We start from the raw sequence: 21,161 nt of genomic DNA on the forward strand, positions 1-21,161 counted from the left end.
GAATGACAGGCCAGCCTGAAAAACGGCTCCGCACCTCCTGCAACCCCTCTCATGGAGTCAGTAGAGCATGCACACCCCCCCGTCTCCCACGCTACCACCGGGAATGGGACCCTGCCACAGCCTCCCCTCCAATACCGCAGCGGACGGGCATCTCCAAGCCATCACCTGCCTCTACCCCTTTCCTCCCTGTAGGCTATCACTCCTGGGGGAAAAGGGGGATGAAGGAGCCCGCACCTCCTGCAACCCCTCTCATGGAGTCAGTAGAGCATGCACACCCCCCCGTCTCCCACGCTACCACCGGGAATGGGACCCTGCCACAGCCTCCCCTCCAATACCGCAGCGGACGGGCATCTCCAAGCCATCACCTGCCTCTACCCCTTTCCTCCCTGTAGGCTATCACTCCTGGGGGAAAAGGGGGATGAAGGAGCAGAAATCAGTCTATGTAAATAAGAGACACCATGGGGAAACATAAAACCAAACTGGTCTTGGAGTTCCTATTTCTAAAAGCATCTTAGACCCAGAGGTCATAAGAACATTCGGGTCCTGCTCCTCAAATGAACCAGTCACTGTTAAACTGGTTTACAGAGATTGACAACAGGCCAAGTGTAAAGGGACAAGAAAAGTCTACTTTGGACTTCCACGCATTCCATGTCTGTTAACACTTTAGGCTCAAGAGGAAAATCATGCTGACATAATGCCAAGACAGTGAATTTAAGTAAAAGGACATAACATTCATTTATAAAACTGCGTGAAGCCTGGAAACGCCAGACAGAAGAGGGATGCTGCTTCTCCCTCCTGCATGCATTTTTTCCATTCCTATCTCTGCACCATCACCCAATCTAAAACTCCACACAAAGCTTGGCCAAAGGAAGCTTGGCACCTTCCTCAAAATCCAGGGAGGGAATAATCACAGGGAGCAAAAATCAGAATGGGACAGAAGAGCCATCAACCAAGGAAAAACTGTTTGCAGCCAACTCTCACTGCTCACCCGGGGAGTAGTTTCTACAATAATCAGGTCCAATTATTAGGAAGAACTTTTCAGCTTCATCACAGACATGCCACTCTCCCTAGGCATCCTACACGGCTCCTTTAATTTCTTTTTCAAGTAAAATGCATATAGACTTAAACCTAACAGAAGACACCCCAGAAAAACACTCCAACTCCTGGCAGAACAGAGCCAGCCGCTCTTAAGGCCATGGGTCTGACACTCGCCCAGGCAAGGGAGACAGGAGGCTCCCGGCCAGGCGGGCGGTGGGGATGCGAGAGCTGTGGCCCAGCCAAGGGATGGCTGGCAAGGCAGATGTTTCCTGTCACCCGTGTCATGTTTGTGCTGTTACAGATTATTTTTTTCTATGTATTGTGTTACTCCATCTATGCTAGTGAATTGTCCATCTCGTAAAGTTCTTTTAATTGTGTTTTTTTTCTTTTTATCTGCATTATCTAAAGTAATTTATACTATTATGATCTTGGTTTCCAACACTGGTTATAAACATTGTTGCAACAGCTATTAGATGGGGACTCACATATGTATAGACAGACACATAGATGAATAATTTACTTGACAACTGCTCTGAAATGCTGGAACAGGATTTTGTTTCCCCACCACAGTTCTCTACCCAAAAGAAAAAAAAAAAAACCAAACACCAAGAGGGACAAGATCAAATCTGCCTTCAGCCCAGAATCTCACAGCAGCACAATACTGTCCCGTATCTGAAGCCTTGTTGGCCACTTCTTTCCGGGGGAGCGGATAAGTTGCTGAGCCGGAGTTTGGCAGGAGTAAACGCTCAGTTAGATTAAGTTTCAGCATAATGTTCTCGATAGGAATCGGAGCACCATCCCTAAAGTGCAACGGGAGGGTAAAACGCCAGCCATCAAGACGGATGGTTTGTTTTTATTTTTATAGAGATTTTCTAAACCTCAACTTTCACCTCTTTGCCCCCTCCCCCTCCTCTTCTCAGTCACCTCCAATAGCCATTCTGTCTGCTTCATTTAATAGAAACCTATATTTCCTAGCTAATGGATGCATTTGGCTAAGAAGATAATCTCTTTGTGTTCGCTTCAGTTGTCACATTCCTGTTATCATATTAATACTGATTAAATACGAAACCCAACATGTAAGTCAGACCCCACACATTATTTAAAAGCGACAAGATGTTCATATTTTGGCACTGGGAAACTCAACCAGCATGGAAGTGGCCTCCCCCTACCCCTCTGAACATCTCACCTTGCAGCTGGGATGCCACCCATACGGATTTTTATAGGGCTGGATACTTCAATAGCACTGTCCTATCTGAGGCCACTGGACAAAGTTCAGGTTTCCTGAAAAGCTCTAGTGCTGGTACAAACCTATCCCAGGAAGCCTATGACATTGCAGGTCACGTAGCGTGACACTAAGGGTTATAAGACAATATGGGTCAGTACAGACCTGAGCAGCCTCAGTGGCCATGCACAGCCCATATTCCTGCCTCAGTTTCCCCTGTCTACATGCAAGGAAATTTCACAAGCTGTGATGTAAGTGTGCGGCCACTTATTCCTGTGTTTGGGTCTGAATGGCTACAGAGTTGGAGGCGCTACAGAAAAACAAAGCACAAATCACCAGACATCAAATCAGTGAAAAAAAATCTGGAATTTAAGCCAACTTCCTAACATGTCACATTTTAAAAGCAGCCAGTCACGCGCATGATAAAGCACACTTCTAACCCTGAGCAAAGTCATCCTCCAATTCCAGACCAACTCCGCTTATCAGAACTACATTGCAACAACACCCTGACGAATTTGCAGCGTCCCTTTCTCGCTTCCCATGCGACCATCGCCGGGATATGACAGCCATGGAAATGAACCTCATGAGACATGTTCTAACCCACAGTATTGTTCAACATGTAGCCACCACTAATTCTTAAATAAAAACTTTTTTTTTTAATCTAGGGTTTATCCTACTCAATTTAATGGACTGCCATTCAACAGAAGCACAACTTAGTAAGACTTAACATCAAAGTTCTGGTGAAATCAGTCACGTGTGTCACAGATTTTTCAAAACTGCAATTCAGTAAGACGCTAAGATACACATACTAGTCATCTTTGTGTGCAAATATCACGTCTGAGAATGGAAGCACAGTAATTAGGTATGTATCCTACTCGTGTATATTATTTATGAGTTACTGAAGACAGGCCCAGTGTTCCAAACACTCTGATTATAACCTCCTTTCCTAGAGACTAGGTACAAGCAGCAGACAATGCAACACCTCCTGAGCAACTTTGGAGCAGATGAGGTTATACGATGGTCAGAAAAGCTCCCCTGGGATGTCAAGAAGTCTAACCTAACCTTCTGAGATCTGTATAAACAAACAACTGAACATGGAGAGCCTTGAACCGAGGGACTGCTGTTTACCTAACCCCTGAACTGCAAAAGACATCAATCCCTGCCTTATTAAAGAAATGCATACGCTAGCCAGGCATGCCTGCTTGATCAGCTCTCTCCCGTTCACAGCTTCTCCGGGGTCGGAGGAAGTTCCACCAGGCCCTGTTCCATAAATAAAACCCTTCTGGCTGGCGATAACTAAATTGTATTAAGACCGGCTCAGACAGCTTCAATTAGACATAATCAGCAGGAGTGTACTGAAATAGTCCCCATCGATTTGCTTACAGCTAGTCTTTTCCTCCTTTTCCATCCCAAACCAATTCCAACTACCTGGTTCAATGAAAGTAGCAGGGAATCCATAACATACTTCCACTTATTATATGTGTAATCCATATGTATGTCCTGAAATCAAAACCACATCTAATGTAAGAGTAAAAGCTTTAAGTACAGAGAGAGTCAACGGGTCTTTTACACGAGATTCCCAACTATCAGCAAGCAAAACCAGGAAACCTGGGATTCAGAACAACACAGACCCTTACCCCATGTTTACAGGGTTTCCCTCTCTTTAACCATTCTGAAAGCAAACATTTGTGTATATTACAAATCCATCCTTTCTTTATGAAAGTTAGAGAAAGTAAAGGTATTCAACCAAGCTCATTCACAAAACTCTACAGCACAGCCTCCTTACAAGTACCAGTACTTTTGCTGTAAGATTTTGAGCTTTAATAAAGATGTTAAAAATCTGTTGTTAATCTGCCTATAATTTTTTCCAAATGCCAAATCATTTTTTTCCCCTTGTGCTTATAAGAAACAAGTTCAAAATGAGAACGACTCCTGCTTTAGCTACAGCATACACTGAATTCTGAAACTCCATCATATATTTAAAAGTAAACACTTGTGAAATGCATGATGATCAACTGGACAGAAACAGTCAAGTTATTCTATTTTCACATGTCAGAAATTAATTTGATTTTGTAAAGCAATAAACTGGCAAATATCAGAAGATACATATATTTTAGGACTTTGTCCAAAAACTTCCATTTCTATCTGGCCTTCATATGGCTTAGTCAAAGGAAAAAGAGTTCTTAAAATATTCAACTTATTTTAAGAAGGAAGAGCAACTTAAGACTGAGCCTGGGTTAAACCCAAGCTTAAGTTTCACTTAAAGTAAAAAATAAAAATGCTGATAATTTACTGAATAAGTCAATTGTGCTTTGAATTTGCACAATTTCAAGACTGAAAAATAAAAACCACAACGAAACCCAATTACATTATATCCTCTAGCTACTTACTTAGACCATAGCAAGGATAAATATGAAGAAAAACTAGGGGAAAAGAGTCAGGGACTGGGGAACCAGGCATCAATTTCCACACAAACTCCAGACGGACTATGATCTTCATACATCTTCTGACGAGGTACTTGGAAGAACAGTCGATTGTAATGAGCCATGAAAAGAAAATCCTCAGTTCACAATATACAGCCTGCTCCTGAAGAACTTGCATTCTTTAGCACACTTTCAGCCCTTGAAAATGTCTTCTTTCCCTCTGCCTGTAGTGTTACCTGGCACACGCTGCTTGGCACAGCCCATGTTCCCATTGTGCTGGCCTGAAAAGATAATTCATTTGCAACCATAAAGGAAACAAATGCATATTCTTCATACTGTGTTGGTGTTATAATACCAATCCTGATGAGCTTATACTTTATGAACAGGCAAACAGCCCCTGCCTAACACATCCATATGTTAGCTGATCAAACTGGAAAGAGGGAATGCTGTTACGCTTTCACAGACAGAAAACTGAGAAGGTAAACAAATGCACTTTTAAGTAAATACATAACTGGCAGCAAACCCATGTACTGAATCAGAAATCCTCAGGTGCACAGCAATAGGCTGTACAATACAATGTTCTTCATCTATATACAAAGACACAGTTTAGGATGCAACTACGAAGTAATTGAAGGGATGGCACAGGTCCATTTTCCGAGCCCAGGGTTTTGTAGTTAACATATTTACTTTGTAAACCACAAAAAGCAGATGAGGCTGCTCAGGGTTGTGTGGGCAAGGATGTTGGGCAGAGGAAGGGGGCTGTAGGAATAATTAAAGGTAAATGGCCAAAACCAGAGAGGAAATTAACTGAGGAAGGGAGAGCAAAGAGAGGTAAGGACACTGGAAAAATGCAAGTGGGTAGCTCACTTTTCTAAGCTGGATGACGGTTTTCTCTATTTTACCTATAACTTTCATTCCAGGTATTAACTAGTTTTAAAGTATTTTCTGTAGTTTTAAATGCAATAATACTGTGCTTACAGGCAGGAAACGCTTTTGTTGCCTACGTATAATATTATACAAAGTCACACAAGAGCAGCCCCCCACACACACCAAAGCAGGTCTATTGAAGCTCCAGTTATTTCCTATTCTTTATTAAACACTGAAATCCCTTTGTGAAAACACAAACCAAAGGCTGCTTTACACAGACTTCCTTGAAATCAATGCACACTATTAAGAACAACTATTTTTTTGTCCCCAAACTCAAAACATGGATCAGCCTCTCAAGGTTAACGTCCTTGTCACACCACAGCTCTCATATCCACTAAGCACTGCCACTGTTGTGAGTCAATACTTCAAATAGCCAACAATTTGCAAACCACAAAGCTCTATGCCTCCAGGAAGCCCCCATGGTGTATGTTTTTACTGAGACTTCAAAAAGGTATGGGAACAAACACTGGTGGAAAGGGAAGGTGAAAGGCCCAAGGGATGAACGATCAAAATCAAGTAAATAAGCACAAACAGTTTACAGAAAGGGAGAGAAATTCTGTTGCAAGAGGGCAATCTGAATGCATGAGCTACCCTTGTGGAGACATTTTAGAAGATCAAAGTTAAATTACATAAAGGCTTGGAACATAACTATTTTCCACTCAAACACTGCGAAGCCATGAGCAAGGACTGTAACATCCAAAGATGGCAGCATCACGTGCATTTTGCACATAAGAAAGCAAGAAATTAAGATGAAGGAAATAATTCCTTCTTTGCTATTGTATAAATAAACTACAGACCTGGGAACACAATCTAGATCTCATGGTTTTCACTTCCTTGCTCTACGTACACAAGAGGAAAGCAGCCCACTAGAAGGAGGGCTGGGCAAGTTCCTCGCCAACAGCTTGCCCTGAAATCCCACCTGTGCACAGAGTGCTTCACAGTCATCTCCGACCAGAACAAGCAGCCCTTCAAAATAACGCTCCACCTTAAACATCTAAAGAAGTAGAGGCAGCAATTATAAAATGTGCGAATCCCCAGCACGTTTTTGGAGCATTTAACTATCACTTTAAAAGTACCGCGCTTTGGCAGTTCAGTCCAGTAACCAAATCCACAGGGATCCTCCGAATCCCCCACATTTAGCCGTACTGACATCAACCAAGTCCTTTGCAAGAAAAAGGGCCTTTCCTTCCCACAAGGACACCATCACTGAGCAGCAGTGCACTCACAGAAACTGACAGAAATGTTAATTATACACATGTATATTTTGTTACTTGGTCCCTTCAGTATTTTTTAAGGCACACAGTGAAGCATCCCAAACCTGTAGTGGAAAGTATAAGGATTCTTATGTCGAACTTGGTGATAATTAAACCAAAACCAGATATACCCAGTTGCTCTAGGAGATAAGGTATTGCAGGATTATTATTTTTTTTGGTGCTCTAAGGTTGCTCAGCCAAACTGTATAGATACATAACAAAAAACACTGCTAGCTATGTACTTTCTCAAGAAAAAGGTTTTCACACTTGAAATTGCAGCAAAAGTGTATTGAATTTGCAAAATGAAACACCTAAAAAGGACAACAAAAAAACCCCAACCACAAACATAAGGTAGCACATGAATCCTGGTTTTGCGTGCAGGATGTGTCGATCACTAACCTTCTGTAGTATTTTGTGAAAGTAAGAGCAATTGTGTTGTTCCATGCCATGTTCTAATCCAAACTGTTTGCAATTTCAGCACTATAAATCCAGTGAAGTCAAAATTAAATGCAGAATTTGGTCTGTAAGGAACAGGATATTTGGTCTGTGGTGACTGTAGCAAGGTGTCTCCACTCAAACTAAAAAATATCCTAAATGACAATGCAGCAAGAATTTTTAGACTTGACTATAGTTCTATTCTGCAGTTGTATGTTTATGGAACTTTCCAACTACCACATATGCAAAATAGGGTAGGATCGCTTTTAAAGGGGAAATAAGGTTGTTCATTTCCTCATTTTGAATATTTCATTTTTCCTTCAAAATGTAACCTGGTAACCTACAGTAGAACAACTCCATTTAACAAAGGATTTCCTAGGCACATTAGGCCAGGCTCCTGACAGCCCGATAGGGGCGGCTTACACAACAGCGGTATGAAGCCGAAAGATATTAGATAATTTGGAAAAGGTCACCGGATAAGTTAGTGGTGATGTGATGGCAAATACGAGCGCAGAACGCAGCAGCCTGCTCAGCCACATCAATTACAGCCACGTCCTGCCAGCCATCGAGATTGTGCAATAGGGTCCAAGCAGCTTACAGTTGCCGTTGTAATTATTCAAAATTCCGCAAAGTAGCAGCCCTAAATACGCAAGATTTTCTCCCAGGGAATGCAACTTTCCACAATAACTAGATTCCCCCAAAATAACAAAAGCCTGGATTAACTGGAAAGACTTATGAACACAAGAGACCCTACACAGAAGTAAGGTTATAATAGGCAGCAGCAGCACCAGCTCTCTCAGTTTTACCACAAATCTCAAGATAAGTGCACTTCTTTTGAAATCCCAGATCTTAAAAACATGCAAACGGGAGCAAATCTCAGTTTGTTTAATTTATGTATCTAGCTCTTGAGGCTTAGGAGAATCTTATATATATGACCTGAGTTTATCTAAGAAAAGAAACAATCTTTACAGAATTTTTTTTTTTTTAAAATAAAAGAAAAATCATTCTTTGGGGACTTACAATTGTGAGTGCTTTGGACAGCTGACTACCAGTGTCACCGCCAACTGAAATAACAACTGTTCTGTTTCAAAATACTTGTATAAAAGCCCACAGTCGTCTCCCAAGCTCTCCCCACACTATCAGATCCACATTTTATCCTCAAATGAAGATAAACAAATTCTAACTATAGCATCTTTGTGTTTTGAAACAGGGATCTGAAACTTAAATTTAGGATACTAGTGGAGCGATTGCTGTTCTTGGAGAGGAAAAAAAAGGAAACTTAATTAGCACCCACTTGGAAAAGACTGTTTTGGCAGCTAAATTCTTTACAGCCTCCATCTGCAGAGGGCAATCTCGAGCACAGAACTAGACTGGATTTACTCTTCAGCCTTCACTTTCAAGATCTCTAACTACCACCACCAGAGCACCCAGAAGTCAGAAACAACTCCACTCTATCCGGCACACCTCTACAGCAGCCTGAAACTGCCAGCAGAAACACTGGAGGGCAAAACAAGGTGATCTTGGCACCTGATCCTGACTTCAGAGACCAAGAAAAAGATGGGCAGGGGGACAGCAGCAGCAGACTGAAACAAAGAACAGAAGCAGATGGGAGAGAGGTAAGAACATTAGCAGAAACCAGTCACAGTAAAGTTTCAATAGAGATTTAAAGCTATTATTAAGAGAATAAAATGTAAGTGATCTTCAGATGGGAGTTTGTGTGATTTTTTTTTTACCCCTTAAGTCACACAAATAATTAATTTCATATTTACAGCAGGACTCCAATGAAGTGCAAATAATAATGGAGTTGATTACTCATTGGGAACAAAACAGTACAGGACAACAGGTCAATTACAAAGCATCACCCAAACCCAGCAATGCTTCCCACAGGTGTGTCAGCATGGGGAATGCAATTACATGACTGGAGCTGGTATCAGAATGCATCTGCACAATGGAGAGCTAATTAAGATATACTTTTTTATATTCCAAAGTTTTAAATGCTTAGCTCTATCACCTTATACTCGTGTCTTTTCAAAGTAAATTTCTTCAGAGTGAGGCAGCACCTACATCCTTACTGCTTTCAAAATACAAACAAAAAGGTCACAAAACCATGCTTTACAGAGTAGAAGTCATAATCACCTAAGCACAAACACAAAAGCCAGCAAAGCCCAGAGTTAAAGCTGGGTTTGCTTTAAGATTAAGGTCACACTCTTGCAACTGTAAGGTATTTTGCTGTTTCGGGTAGGAGGAAGAGTTCAGTACACATTGCTCTTTACCACCATTTAATGATTGATCAGAAAGCAACACAACTTCTTCCTGAAGACCACCCATAGCCCTCTAGCTTCAAGGGGAGCATGATGGTCATTGATGTGTGTGACGAGTAACGAAGAAACACATCATACTGTGTAGGACCGCCAATTTCACTTCCACTGCATTAATGACAACTTTCCTGCAGCTCCTCTTCCACAGACTTAAGGGTGTGTTTCAAGGGTGTGTTTTCAAAAAAGGCTCTGTTTCAATCTTTTCTATTACCCAGAACACCACTGTATAGCCTATACTGTACCCAACCCAAGGGCTTACACAGGAGCTGAACCTCTTTTCTCCCCAGAAGTGCTCAAGCACTGCTATGTCACATGGCATCTGATAACTTATCGCCCCTGTCTGCCTGATCCCAGAAGAGCAGCCTGCTGAGCAGACACTCCAAGGGCAACTTGATATCCAAAGAAGAGTCTTAACCTTCCACGGGCACACCATCTACGCTAGTGTGCGACGACCGGCTGCCTCTGAAACCAACCTTACAATCAACGCATCACCCTTCAAAGCTCTGCTTTCGAGACCTAGCCCTGCAATTCTGTCATTACAGTCAAGACCAGGATCTACTGACACTAACATGAATGAGGCAGCCAGCCAGTTAATGAATTAACACTTCCTTGACTTCTGTTTTCATTCAGAAGGAATGTGCACAAATCTTGACTTTGATTCCAGAAAGAATACCCTAAGGTCAATAAATCTGGATATTCACAGCTCCAAAGGTCAGGGCTTACAGGATGTCACCACTTAAAAGCTAGGTTTGATTCCTCCAGGCCAACCTTTCCGAATAAAGGCAGTACAAACTCCCAGTTCCTATGTGGTCACCAGGACTTTCATATCGCTACAGTTTAATCCGCTCAAGAGGGGATCAGAGGGAAGTGATGCTTCCCTGGCAACAATCCTCTCCCAGCCTCTGTCCATACTACACTAGCCAACTTTCACAAAAAGGAGAGAAGGAGATTTATGCTTGAAGTACCCCTTAAGGATTTTAGGTTTTGTTTGGTTTAGAGGGTAGGGGAAGAGAGACTGTGAAAGAACAAGCAGAGCTAATCTCCAGCTTTTAAATAAAACACAGCTACACAGATTTCTTTGCCCTTGGGCTTTTGTTTTTCCTCTTGACTGAAATCCTGCTCAGCCTCACCTGATTCTGACAGGGATGGCAACCCACCAGACCCTCGCAGCCAACAATTTTTATTTTCTTTCATTAAAAGAGGAGCCAGGCTGGGCAAACATGGCCATAAATGTGCCTGAATTTCATTTGGCCTAGGAGAAGATTATCTTATTTTAATGCAACACAAGTAAAGAATTCCAAATGTCAGGATCTCCCACAAAAAAGTACACTGCTTAGTGACAGGGTGTTTAATTATTCCAGTGCAGCAAAAAGGTTTAGACTGCCCCATTCCCGCTCATGTCAGTAAGGGCTGCCCTACAAAATACAAAATTGGGAATATGACATTTATCTACAGTCAACTTTTCAAAGCTTGTTTCCTACAGTTATTTAAAAAAAAAACACACCATGAAAACAACGTAACTAACATTCCACAAACACCAGCTACGTTGGTGTGTTGAGAGGTACCTGAAGAGAGTGAGACACTTCTTGCATAATAATAAAAAAGATGTCAAAAAAATAATTCAATTAAGATATTTCTGAAGGGGAAAGTTATAGAAGAGAATGTGATACAAAAATTTTCTTCTTGCATTTTTCCATCTTTGCATAACTCCACTTAAGCAGAGTGCTAAAATGGACTTGAATCCCACTCTTCACAGGAATTGAAGTTATGCAGAGCAGTGCTGTTCACCCACAGCTTTCCCACTATGTCATTAACCACTCTGCAAGCCAGTGTGGGATCCCATCCAATGAAAAAAGTATGTGGCAAAATATAAAACCCCCAAACCACACAGACACACCATCTCCACAACGCACTAAGAGGGAAACACATTCAGCATTTCTACACTTAATTTCACACAAAAGAATATGAGAGAGTCTTGAGAAAAAAGCACATCGGTTAATTCTTACCACTTCATGTCATCTTACACCAACACTGCAGGATCCCAGAGGCACTGCGTCCCCTGAACCAGGGAGGACATCAGTGCTTCAGAACAGACTTTAACGGTGCATTCAGCCCTTCTACCATGACAAGCAGTGGAAACTGTGAAAACAGACTTGCTCTCATATGCAATAACACAAATGCAAGGCAAAAGACAAAGTCACAAAAAAGTTTGTCTTCACCTAGTGTAAGAAACTTAAAACTACTGTTATCCTGTACAGGCAACAAGAGCAGCAAAGTAAAAAAGGTCGTATTCTCATTTGTATCTGTTATGAAAAAGTGTGCTTTTTATTATGTTTAAATTTGCTCAGTTCAGAAATTTGTTCAGCTGTTAGGACTGTTTAGACACGCACTGCTTTCTTTGCATTAAGAAATAAGGTAGCTTTAGCTCATCTCACATATAGCAATTTTTACTGTATCAAGTCACAAGGAAAGAAAAGAATTGCAGTCAAACACACCGCGGGCGCTTCAGAACGAACCAACACTTTACTAGCAACTACACAGAAAAGACAGACAGAAAGGAAAGTGAACTATGTCTGAGATGTCACATATGCCCTAATTAGACTTAAAAAGTCACTACATTTTACAATAATTAAGCACCAGACAAACGCAACATGCCAAAACCAATGAAACGGGCATATCTAGAGCCAGTCTTTTAAAAGATGTCATGAGAGACATCAACAGATCATGCTTTTGCAAACCAAGCACAGTTTTACAGGGTCAATTCTTGGGTGAGACACAGTTAAACAAAATCCACAATTAGCACTAAGTTACTCAAACAATTCACTGAACTTTCCCCTGAATTTCTTATCAACTGGCATGACATTCCTAGGTCCAACATATGTTGAAATAAGCGTTTTCCAAAGCCGTCATTGTTAGCTTTTGCGTTCTTTAGAATAAGACACTTAAACATACAGTTCCTAGCTCCCCAAACTTGTTCTTGATTTCAAAGGTGAACAATACTTTTCACTCGTTTACCGTGACTATATAATGCAGTGTTCCCATTTACGACTAAACCAGCTGCCACGTATCACCCACCTCAGCACGAAGCACCTCATCAGTACCTTGCCCGCTCATACGCACACACGCACTAGCCTAACTTAGAAAGCACTGTAGTTTAAAGTGCCTTTCAAATCCTGTTTGTTTTTTAAGCAGCTTGTTAAACTAAGCAAAACACTCTTGTGAGTTTAGAGATTATGTCCCCCTTTTTACGTGATCATACCACCAGTCTGGAAAGTAACTGTCGTCCAGTCGATTAACGTGCCCTGAAACCTTTCCCTCAGTTAAAACACGAACAGCTCCACAACCCAGCCCTACAGAATAGCAGATCTGCAGGCAAACACTTAGTTTTAAGACTACACGTGGCTGCAAACAGCCTAGAAAGTAGGTTATACCTTGTCATTCAAGAAGCAAAAGTGTACCTGCACACAAACCAAGATGAAAAATACACTGTCCTACTTTCCACCGCCCTGCTGCCTGCCCGTTTTACCCTGATACAGGCACTAGCAAACAGCCAAGCAAACTACATGAATAGTCTCGAAATGGAACTACATCTTCCTCTGCAAAGATGATCTGGCATTGCAAGAAATCTCTGCTAAATAACATCTCTCAATAGTCAAGTTACACTTTGCTTTATTCCATGTTATTAGCTTTACTTCTACCTCCTTGGACCACCCTAAGGGATTCTTCTCCATTATGTTCTTCAAATACTTGCAGATAATCATATCTCCCACTTAGACATCATTTAGCCAAGTTTCATGCATTTCTTTTCATCTTCTTTCCCTCATAAATCAATCCCTTCAGCCTCTCCAGCATTCTTACTGCTCTTCCCTGAATTTCTTCCAAACTGCTGACATCTTTCAGCGACCGAGGAGCTTCCAATTGCATGCTGTACTCTAGATTTGTTTTTTGTACTCTAAAGATAATTAAGCCGTTTCAAGAAATATTAATGCTCCAAGTCTGGAATAAATCTAAATCAGAGGTTTCATTTTTTTTTCCAGAATAGATAGTAATTATCCCCATTTCACAGAGCAGAAGAGCAGAGAGAAGTATCTGAATTATTGCTGCACACAAGCAGTGCCAGAATAAGAAACAGATCCGTGTTCTGCCATTCCTAGTCATGAGGTCTGCCAAGTTTCAGCCCACAGACGACGTAAGACAACGTTCCCAGGCTATGATCTATAGGCAAACACAAGCCTTTTCCAAGTGACTACAGGACAACACTCAGGGAGCCCCACACTTGCTCACGGGAGCGGGCACAGCACTGGAGGCTGTTGGCACACGAGACCACGCTGACACCCTACAACGTGCCATGGTCTACTACCTTAAGTAGTCTGGACACAAGTCTCCAACACATCTACCTGATTTTTATTGCTATGTAAAGGTTTGTTTCTAAAACCAGCCCTCAGCTACCATCAGGTTAACTACCCCAACAAGCCATTCAGTTCCAGAGGTTAAGACTGGTTTTAAATAGGAGAGGACTGACTGACTGCCAGGTTAAGGCAGCCCAAGGCAGTTTTCAACTTGCACATTTCCTTCCCTTCCCTCCCGCTCCCCGATACATTTGTGAAGGAATCATGGGGAAATCACTTCAGAAAAATTAAAAAGCGCTCTTCACAAAAGAAAACTGTAAGAGGGACTATACAAGGGCAGGCGAGGCTGAAGAATGGGGGGGAAGGGAGAGAAGAGTCTGATCAGTTAAATTTAATTAAAAAAATAAAAATCTAAAAACCCACAAACAGGATGCAGACACATTAAAAAAGCAACACTGACCTAACAAAGGAATGTGAACTGCAGTTGACTTAAACAGCATCACAGCAATAGCCCTCCCCCCTACACGCAAATCCCTGCAACTCTTAAAGACACAGGTTTTTAGACCCTTCCAAATTCTGTGGGTTTTAGCCTTGTTACAGCCACACTTTGTTTAACACTCTTAGCCTGAGCTGATTTAGCTTATTGCCTCTTCTTTCCAGACAGCAAGAGTACCCAAATTTGACCCAGACTAAAGAAAACCAAGTTGTATTATTCTGCCTACCTTAGAGAGGTATTGAATTCTGGTATTCTACTACACATTCTTCTTACTGAAAGAACAAACTATAAAGGGTCCTCTGTTTCACGGTCTTCTGTTAAACATCAGAAGAGTATAGATAACCAACACCTTAATGAAAGGTATCATTTCTTCCCACTAACTCAATATACAGAGCAAAAAGCAGATTTTCTAATCCTGTGTATGATTTTCTTAATGTGACCGCTGGTTTGCAATTATAGCTCCTGCTTACATCCACAACAGTGACCAAGACTCCTTATTAGGCTTTTCTCTGTCCCATGAAGAATCATTTCCTCCAAAACGTGGAAATGGCAATGTAAATGCCATCCTCCTGTTTTTCTTCTCTTTCATCACATTTTTGCTGCTGGGAGATAAAAGCTACTAAGAACACTACATTTTTAAGAAAGATATCATCTTGATTTTCAGCTTGAACACTTTTCAGCGTTAAGGTCACTCACACATCATTTCCCCCCCTACCTAAAGGCACCTATCTCCGTGAACGCTTAAAAGCTTTTCTATAATGGAAAACGCAAAACATACATGTGTCTGCTGCAGCTTCTTTCTGTAAATATGCACTGTGCTTGCTAATTAGGCTTTCACACCTGTTGGCAAAGTTTAGCATTTGTTGACAAAACTGGAATTACAGCTAGGATAGAATACAGGGGGTTTTGTCTAGTCAGAAATGTTCATATCTTGTGATAGAAAGAAGAAAGGCAATTTGCTGAGGGTCAAAATCAACGCACTAGCATCAAGCCATAAGTTAAATGGAAAACAGTCCATCTTCAGCAAATCAGAAAACTTCAGCTTCCTCTGTAGATCAACTGCCATGTGATTGATTGTTGTCAGAGAACATCACAATTTCTCTCCTCCACCTGTACAAGAGAATCTCTCTCATCTCCCTAAAGAGGATGGAGGACTAACTAGTGACAAATGGGCTGAAGACACTACAGAAATACAAAGTACTCCTAGTATCATTAAAATCTTATCCCATAAACTGAGTTAAATGCAGCACCTATGATTGCCTTTTGAAAAGGCTAGGAACAACTTCCCAATGTTAAAAGAAGGAGAAAAAAAAACAGTAATGACACTTAAACTCTAGCACCCATCATTCCCCATGCTCTAACCTAAGGAGACATAAATCCTTGCTGTAATTCACCAAGGATGAAAAATAAAGTAATATATAATATCATAAAACCAGGGGACACAAGCAATAAAATAAACCTCTCAAGATATCCAAAAACTCATTTATCAAGCAGTTTTTGCTTGAAGGCACGTTAGGTAATAACATGCACAACAGAGCCAATTTAAGGAACTTGCATCCACTACTCTACATTTCATAAGTAGCTACAGGTTAAAATGATTGCAGGTTTATTTTCCTTTATTTGTTCAGAAGGGCTCTGGTGCAAATCATACGTATATTAAGAGAGGAGAGATTTCCACAAACCTTTCTGGGCAGAGCACAATTTCCATGTTACTGACACTTAACAAGAAGTAATTTTGAGACAAGAGATGTGGCTTCAGGTCATTCAGTCCCACAGTACAAGTCACAGATGCCATCATTTAATTAGAAGAGGTACCATCCACCAAATCAGTGGTCCAACGGAGCATGAGCCGATTTCAAAACTCCAGAAGACTTCTGGTAACATGCAGACTTGCAATATGGAAAAAATCTTCCACATTTGACATGGATAACTCAAAGAGGGTTGATTCAGACTAGATAAGCAAGACATTGAGACTTTTGTTTGTTTGTTTTATGATGAAAAAACAGAGTGGTGAAACAAGTTGCCCAGAGAGGCAGTAGATCCTGGAAACAATGGTTGAGCAGGGCTCTGTGCAACCTGATCTAGTGGATAACGTCCCTGCTCACTGCAGGGGGGTGGACTAGATGACCTTTAGAGGTCTCTTCTAACCCAAAGTACTTTGTGCTTCTATGGTTAGTACATGTTAGCTGATAAACACCTACCTGGAATCCGGATTTTAAATTTGCCACTTTGTCCAAAACCACCATCTATTATTCCATCTTCTCCTGTAGATAGTTTGACTTTCAGACCCACGAAAATCTGGATGTTAGTTTCCTTTTTGAACAACGAACGGCCAATCACGCTATAATCATCCATCACCTGCAAAAGAAATAGGGCTTCATGAGCCTACAGTCTGAAGTGACAAGAAAAGTTATGCCTGAGGCACAGAGTTTGGCGACTTCTACCACCCTGCCCTTGGAAAACCATTTACCCCCAGATGAACAAAACTAAGAGAGTCATCTAAACTGCTCAGTTTAAGGCAATTTTTGTCTAAAACCACAGGAGAGACTGTGAATTAATATATTTCTGCTTTCACCTCCTTTTTACTAATATAGGCAGAACAACACCTGCACCAGAACATGCTTTAAAGATGAGTTAATTAAGTCTCTTTTCTGCTTTGAAACCTTTTCATGAAAGTCACTTAAGTACTTATACTCACAAAAGTTTATTCCATTACTTATCCTACAGCTAAGTACATTATCACCTAAACATTCTGTCTCTTAGCTCCAGAACTGCACTCCAACAGCTACACTTCCAAAGAAGTGACAGAATTACTCAGAGTTTCTAAATAGAGCCTTTAAAATATTCACCTTTACATACACATTGATCTGTTAAACTAAAAGCCTTATGACCATTGTATCCCATTTTAATTTCAAGGTTTGTAACCCAGTGGGAAGAACCATTCCAAGTTGAATTCTTAATTAAGCTATCAGGAACAAGAGGCAGCGAGGTTGGTGGGTAAGGCAAGATAAACAACCCTCCCTTAGGCATTACAAAGTATAAGGTGCAGTCAAGTGAGCCTAATCCTGTAGGTGTGAATATCCTTGTATACCTAATGCCTGGAGTTACTCTACCTCATAGCCACAGCAAGAACATTTATTTACTTATCAGAAGAAATAAAGGGATATTACTTAAATCTTTTCAAGTTTTTTTTTTTTTTGGTGGCAAAAGTTGCAGCTCTCCTTTGTAACTTAGGAACTATTTTTAGATAAGCAAGGGTTTCCAAGACCAAAGCTGTTAATTCCAACATGAAGACACACATTCTCAAAACTCTCTTCATTTTTCCACTTGGATTAGCTGGTGAAATAAAAAAAATGTTACTTCTTCCTATAAATCTTTTATTCCTAAACCAAGAATTTCTAAACTGAACATCCTTCTCCTCCACTGCTGGCTACATGCTTCTTATCCATGTGTTTGAAATACTAATGGTCTCTTACACTCCAGTGAGGATCTTCCAGATATCTGTTATTTCTGTAGTTATCCCCCCAAAACGGCACAGGAAGCCAACTTTAAAGGCCACATAAACATCTTTTATTTTTCCAAGAGCACTTCAAAGTTAAAGATAACTTAATTAAAAACGGAATTACAGGGTGAGCAATCATACTAGGCGAGCATGGTTCAGTTTAGAGCCTCCCCGGCAAGGCTGTCAGAAAAAAAAGACTCAGAATGATTTCTGTGAATAAGTGTTACAGGCACCATGTACCTTCGAGTAAACTGGTAGTGACAATCTACAATTAACGATTATAACAGCAACACACTATCACCCTTTAGGGATGTCATACTCAATACCTTTTGATTTTAAAACCCCTCATCTTCTATGAGTAAATGTGCTTCGTAGGGTCTCTCTTGTACACAGTCTAGCAAAGTAACTGACTGCTCCAGCTGAACTGTTCCTTTCACTCCAATAGTCAACTCATTAAACAAAACCCCTCCTTTATCCAATTGATACGTTCTGTCCATACCACCATTATTCCTTGGGCTTCCCTACAGGCCATTAGAAAAACAACTGCTATAGTGGTGCCGAGATAGTAAGTGCTCAGTGACTTGCCTGAGTGGCTGTTTGAAATAAGACTGTTAGGACCTGAAATCTCAATCCTGTACCCTAAATGCCATCCCCTGTTGTCTGCCCCCCAAAATCAGCCTATCACCAACGTATCCCTGAAGTAGACTAAGTAATGACAGAATGCATGATTTAACAAAAACGAAGACAAGTGATCTGCCTTCGCAGTAAAATAAGTAGGTAAAGAGAATTGCTACGAAGGAAAGCTCATTTTCTCAGCTTTAAGACCATTTCTTAAAAATAATAATTTTTATTTTTGTTTTAGGCTTGTTTTTAAAAAGACACACAAATGCATGTTGTTCTCTCCAGCTGAAACTCAACCCTTCCAATTACTTTACCAGCAATTTACCTCCAATTGCTGGATTTTATGTTAATCCCCTTTGAGTTCTCAGAACATCTACAATGGCAATCACTTTGCCTATTAACTGAACAGCCTTTAGGGAGACCTTTCTGCTTTTCTCTCAAACACTTTTTTTTGTTATAAAATATTATTAACTTAAAAAGCCAAATGCGGCGAAGACAGTAAGGGATACGCAGCCTGCTCCGAAGCGGCAGCAAGGGGCCTAGCAATGAGGGCAGACTAATTTTATTAACTTCAGGGAAACTTCAAAAAGCTTTAGGGCTTTAATACCAGACAGAGACGACCCCAAAAGTCAGTTTAAGTGCTACATAAACAAAGGATTAGGGCAAGAAAAAGCTGAAGGCTCCTTGCATTTCTTGTTTATATTGTCATATGACCTAGTGGGAGTGGGAGAGGGCTGCCTCTCTGACTTTAATCCCCCACAGTGTACAGTGGCGTTTCAGTTCACTGACCTACATTAGGATAATATTTTTTTAAATTTATGGGCAGAGGTGCGGCATCAAACTCACTTAAGGACTTAAAAAAGGGGGAGGAATACCCAGAAGAGAGAAATTTTCTGGCTGGTACAGTCTCCCCCTCTCACTTAGGTTAGATCAGCAGCTTAGAAAGGGATTTCAAGTTCAAAGGGAATGTCTCTGTTTCTCTTGTTTTATGGCTTAGACCAGAGGACACAATAGCACTGAGTTTATAAAATATCCCTTCCCATTCGGCTTTTGTGTTTGCAGGAAGAAAGTAAACGGCACTATAGAGCCGTAGGTGAAGTATGTGCATCTCTGGCACATAACGCTTTGGCCAATACCAAGAAGTTCACAGAACAAGTTAACCATCTCACACTCCCCGTCTAAGCAGTGCTTACACCGCTGCATATTGCTTACAAAACTACAGTTAGTGACCTGTGCTGGCATTCAGTGCAAACCACAGTATAATTCCAAGGAAAAAATAACACAGTGATTTCCCCTTGAACAGGGATAGCAAGTGACACTGTCCACCCTGTTAAGCCACTCATTTTTAAGATAACTCAGAAATTACTGTCATCTGAACAGCCTCTCAAACAGTCCATCACACACATTTTGCAAGCAAACAACTCCTACATATCTGTAAAACGGGGGATCAGAATAGAAACACACAGAAAGAAACAAAGCAGTGCTAGAGTGAGATGGGAAATACAAAAACATTTGAGACCGAGAAAGTAAAAGCACTGAATATTAAATACCAGAAAGAGATACAGAGAAGGACAGAATAACCTTTTCTGCTTTAATCTGAATTTATGTGATTTTTTTTATATGATTTTAAATAGAAATATTTTTTTAAAAAGGATAAAGACACGTCTGAGGATTATTCTCAAAATGAAAAATGGCCCACTGAAACCCCAAAGCAGAAAGCAATGAGGGGGGGATGACGGACAGGCACACGACACGGACAACACACGAGACGAGGATGGGACACAGACACACACGACAAAAGAACCTATCACTAACACCAAAAATACAAAGTGTTTTTATTACTTTTTGTACTTTAGAAAAAACACACTTGAGACATCTTAATCATGACCAGTGACAGCTCATGTATTTTTAGAAAACACTTTCAAGCACTTTACATTTCTGTGTCAGAACGAGAATATTTTGCAGGCTGCAAATTCCTGTTCCCCATTTTTAAAATGTTGCTTCGTGCATTGAGAAAATGACAATACACAAGGCTGCAAAATGGGTGAAGCAGAAAGGAACTGAGGTGATTTCTGATGACTGGGTTTGCAGATTTTTGATTCCCTAAAGACTGTTACAGCTTCCAGTTTGTTACTGAGAAGTAGGTGAACAACTTGGTACAAAAAAAAATAATTATTTGGTCAGCCATGTCGTTTCCTCAATAGCTTACATCAGCGTTAAAGGATTACAGGCTTTTCTTTCTGCAATTCTCTGCCACTGGGCTCTGAACACCTTCTCACCATCCTCCAAGTGAGCACACTTCACTTCTGCCTTTGAACACGCATCCAGGAGGAAGGAGCAGGGATGAAAAGTTCATTTCCTGTACTTGCCTCGTTATTGCCGTCTTAATAGAGCAAGAAGCCATCACACAGACATCTTTGCATACCCACTAACTCTGGTTTTCACATGTTCGTCCCATCTCTCCCCAGCCTTTCTTGTATCCAAGAAACCTCTTGCTTTCTCTGCCCTTCCTTTCCTTTTCTCAGTAAGGGCATGATTGCATTTGAGAATTTCTAACAAGCAGCCATAAACGCTCTT

The 21,161-nt window shown here is 40.9% G+C and overlaps 1 protein-coding gene across 1 annotated transcript in view; it reads right to left on the minus strand.

The window, feature by feature from the left end:
* Positions 1-21,161, minus strand: part of EEFSEC (eukaryotic elongation factor, selenocysteine-tRNA-specific) — an 87,908-nt gene that overhangs the window by 23,323 nt on the left and 43,424 nt on the right. The window contains exon 6 of the mRNA XM_010155617.1: positions 16,663-16,819. Within this exon, the coding sequence (XP_010153919.1) occupies positions 16,663-16,819 (157 nt within the window). The remainder of the gene's footprint in view (positions 1-16,662; positions 16,820-21,161) is intronic.

The sequence above is a fragment of the Eurypyga helias genome, unplaced genomic scaffold (assembly GCF_000690775.1).
Source record: "Eurypyga helias isolate BGI_N326 unplaced genomic scaffold, ASM69077v1 scaffold6527, whole genome shotgun sequence".
NCBI lineage: Eukaryota > Metazoa > Chordata > Aves > Eurypygiformes > Eurypygidae > Eurypyga > Eurypyga helias.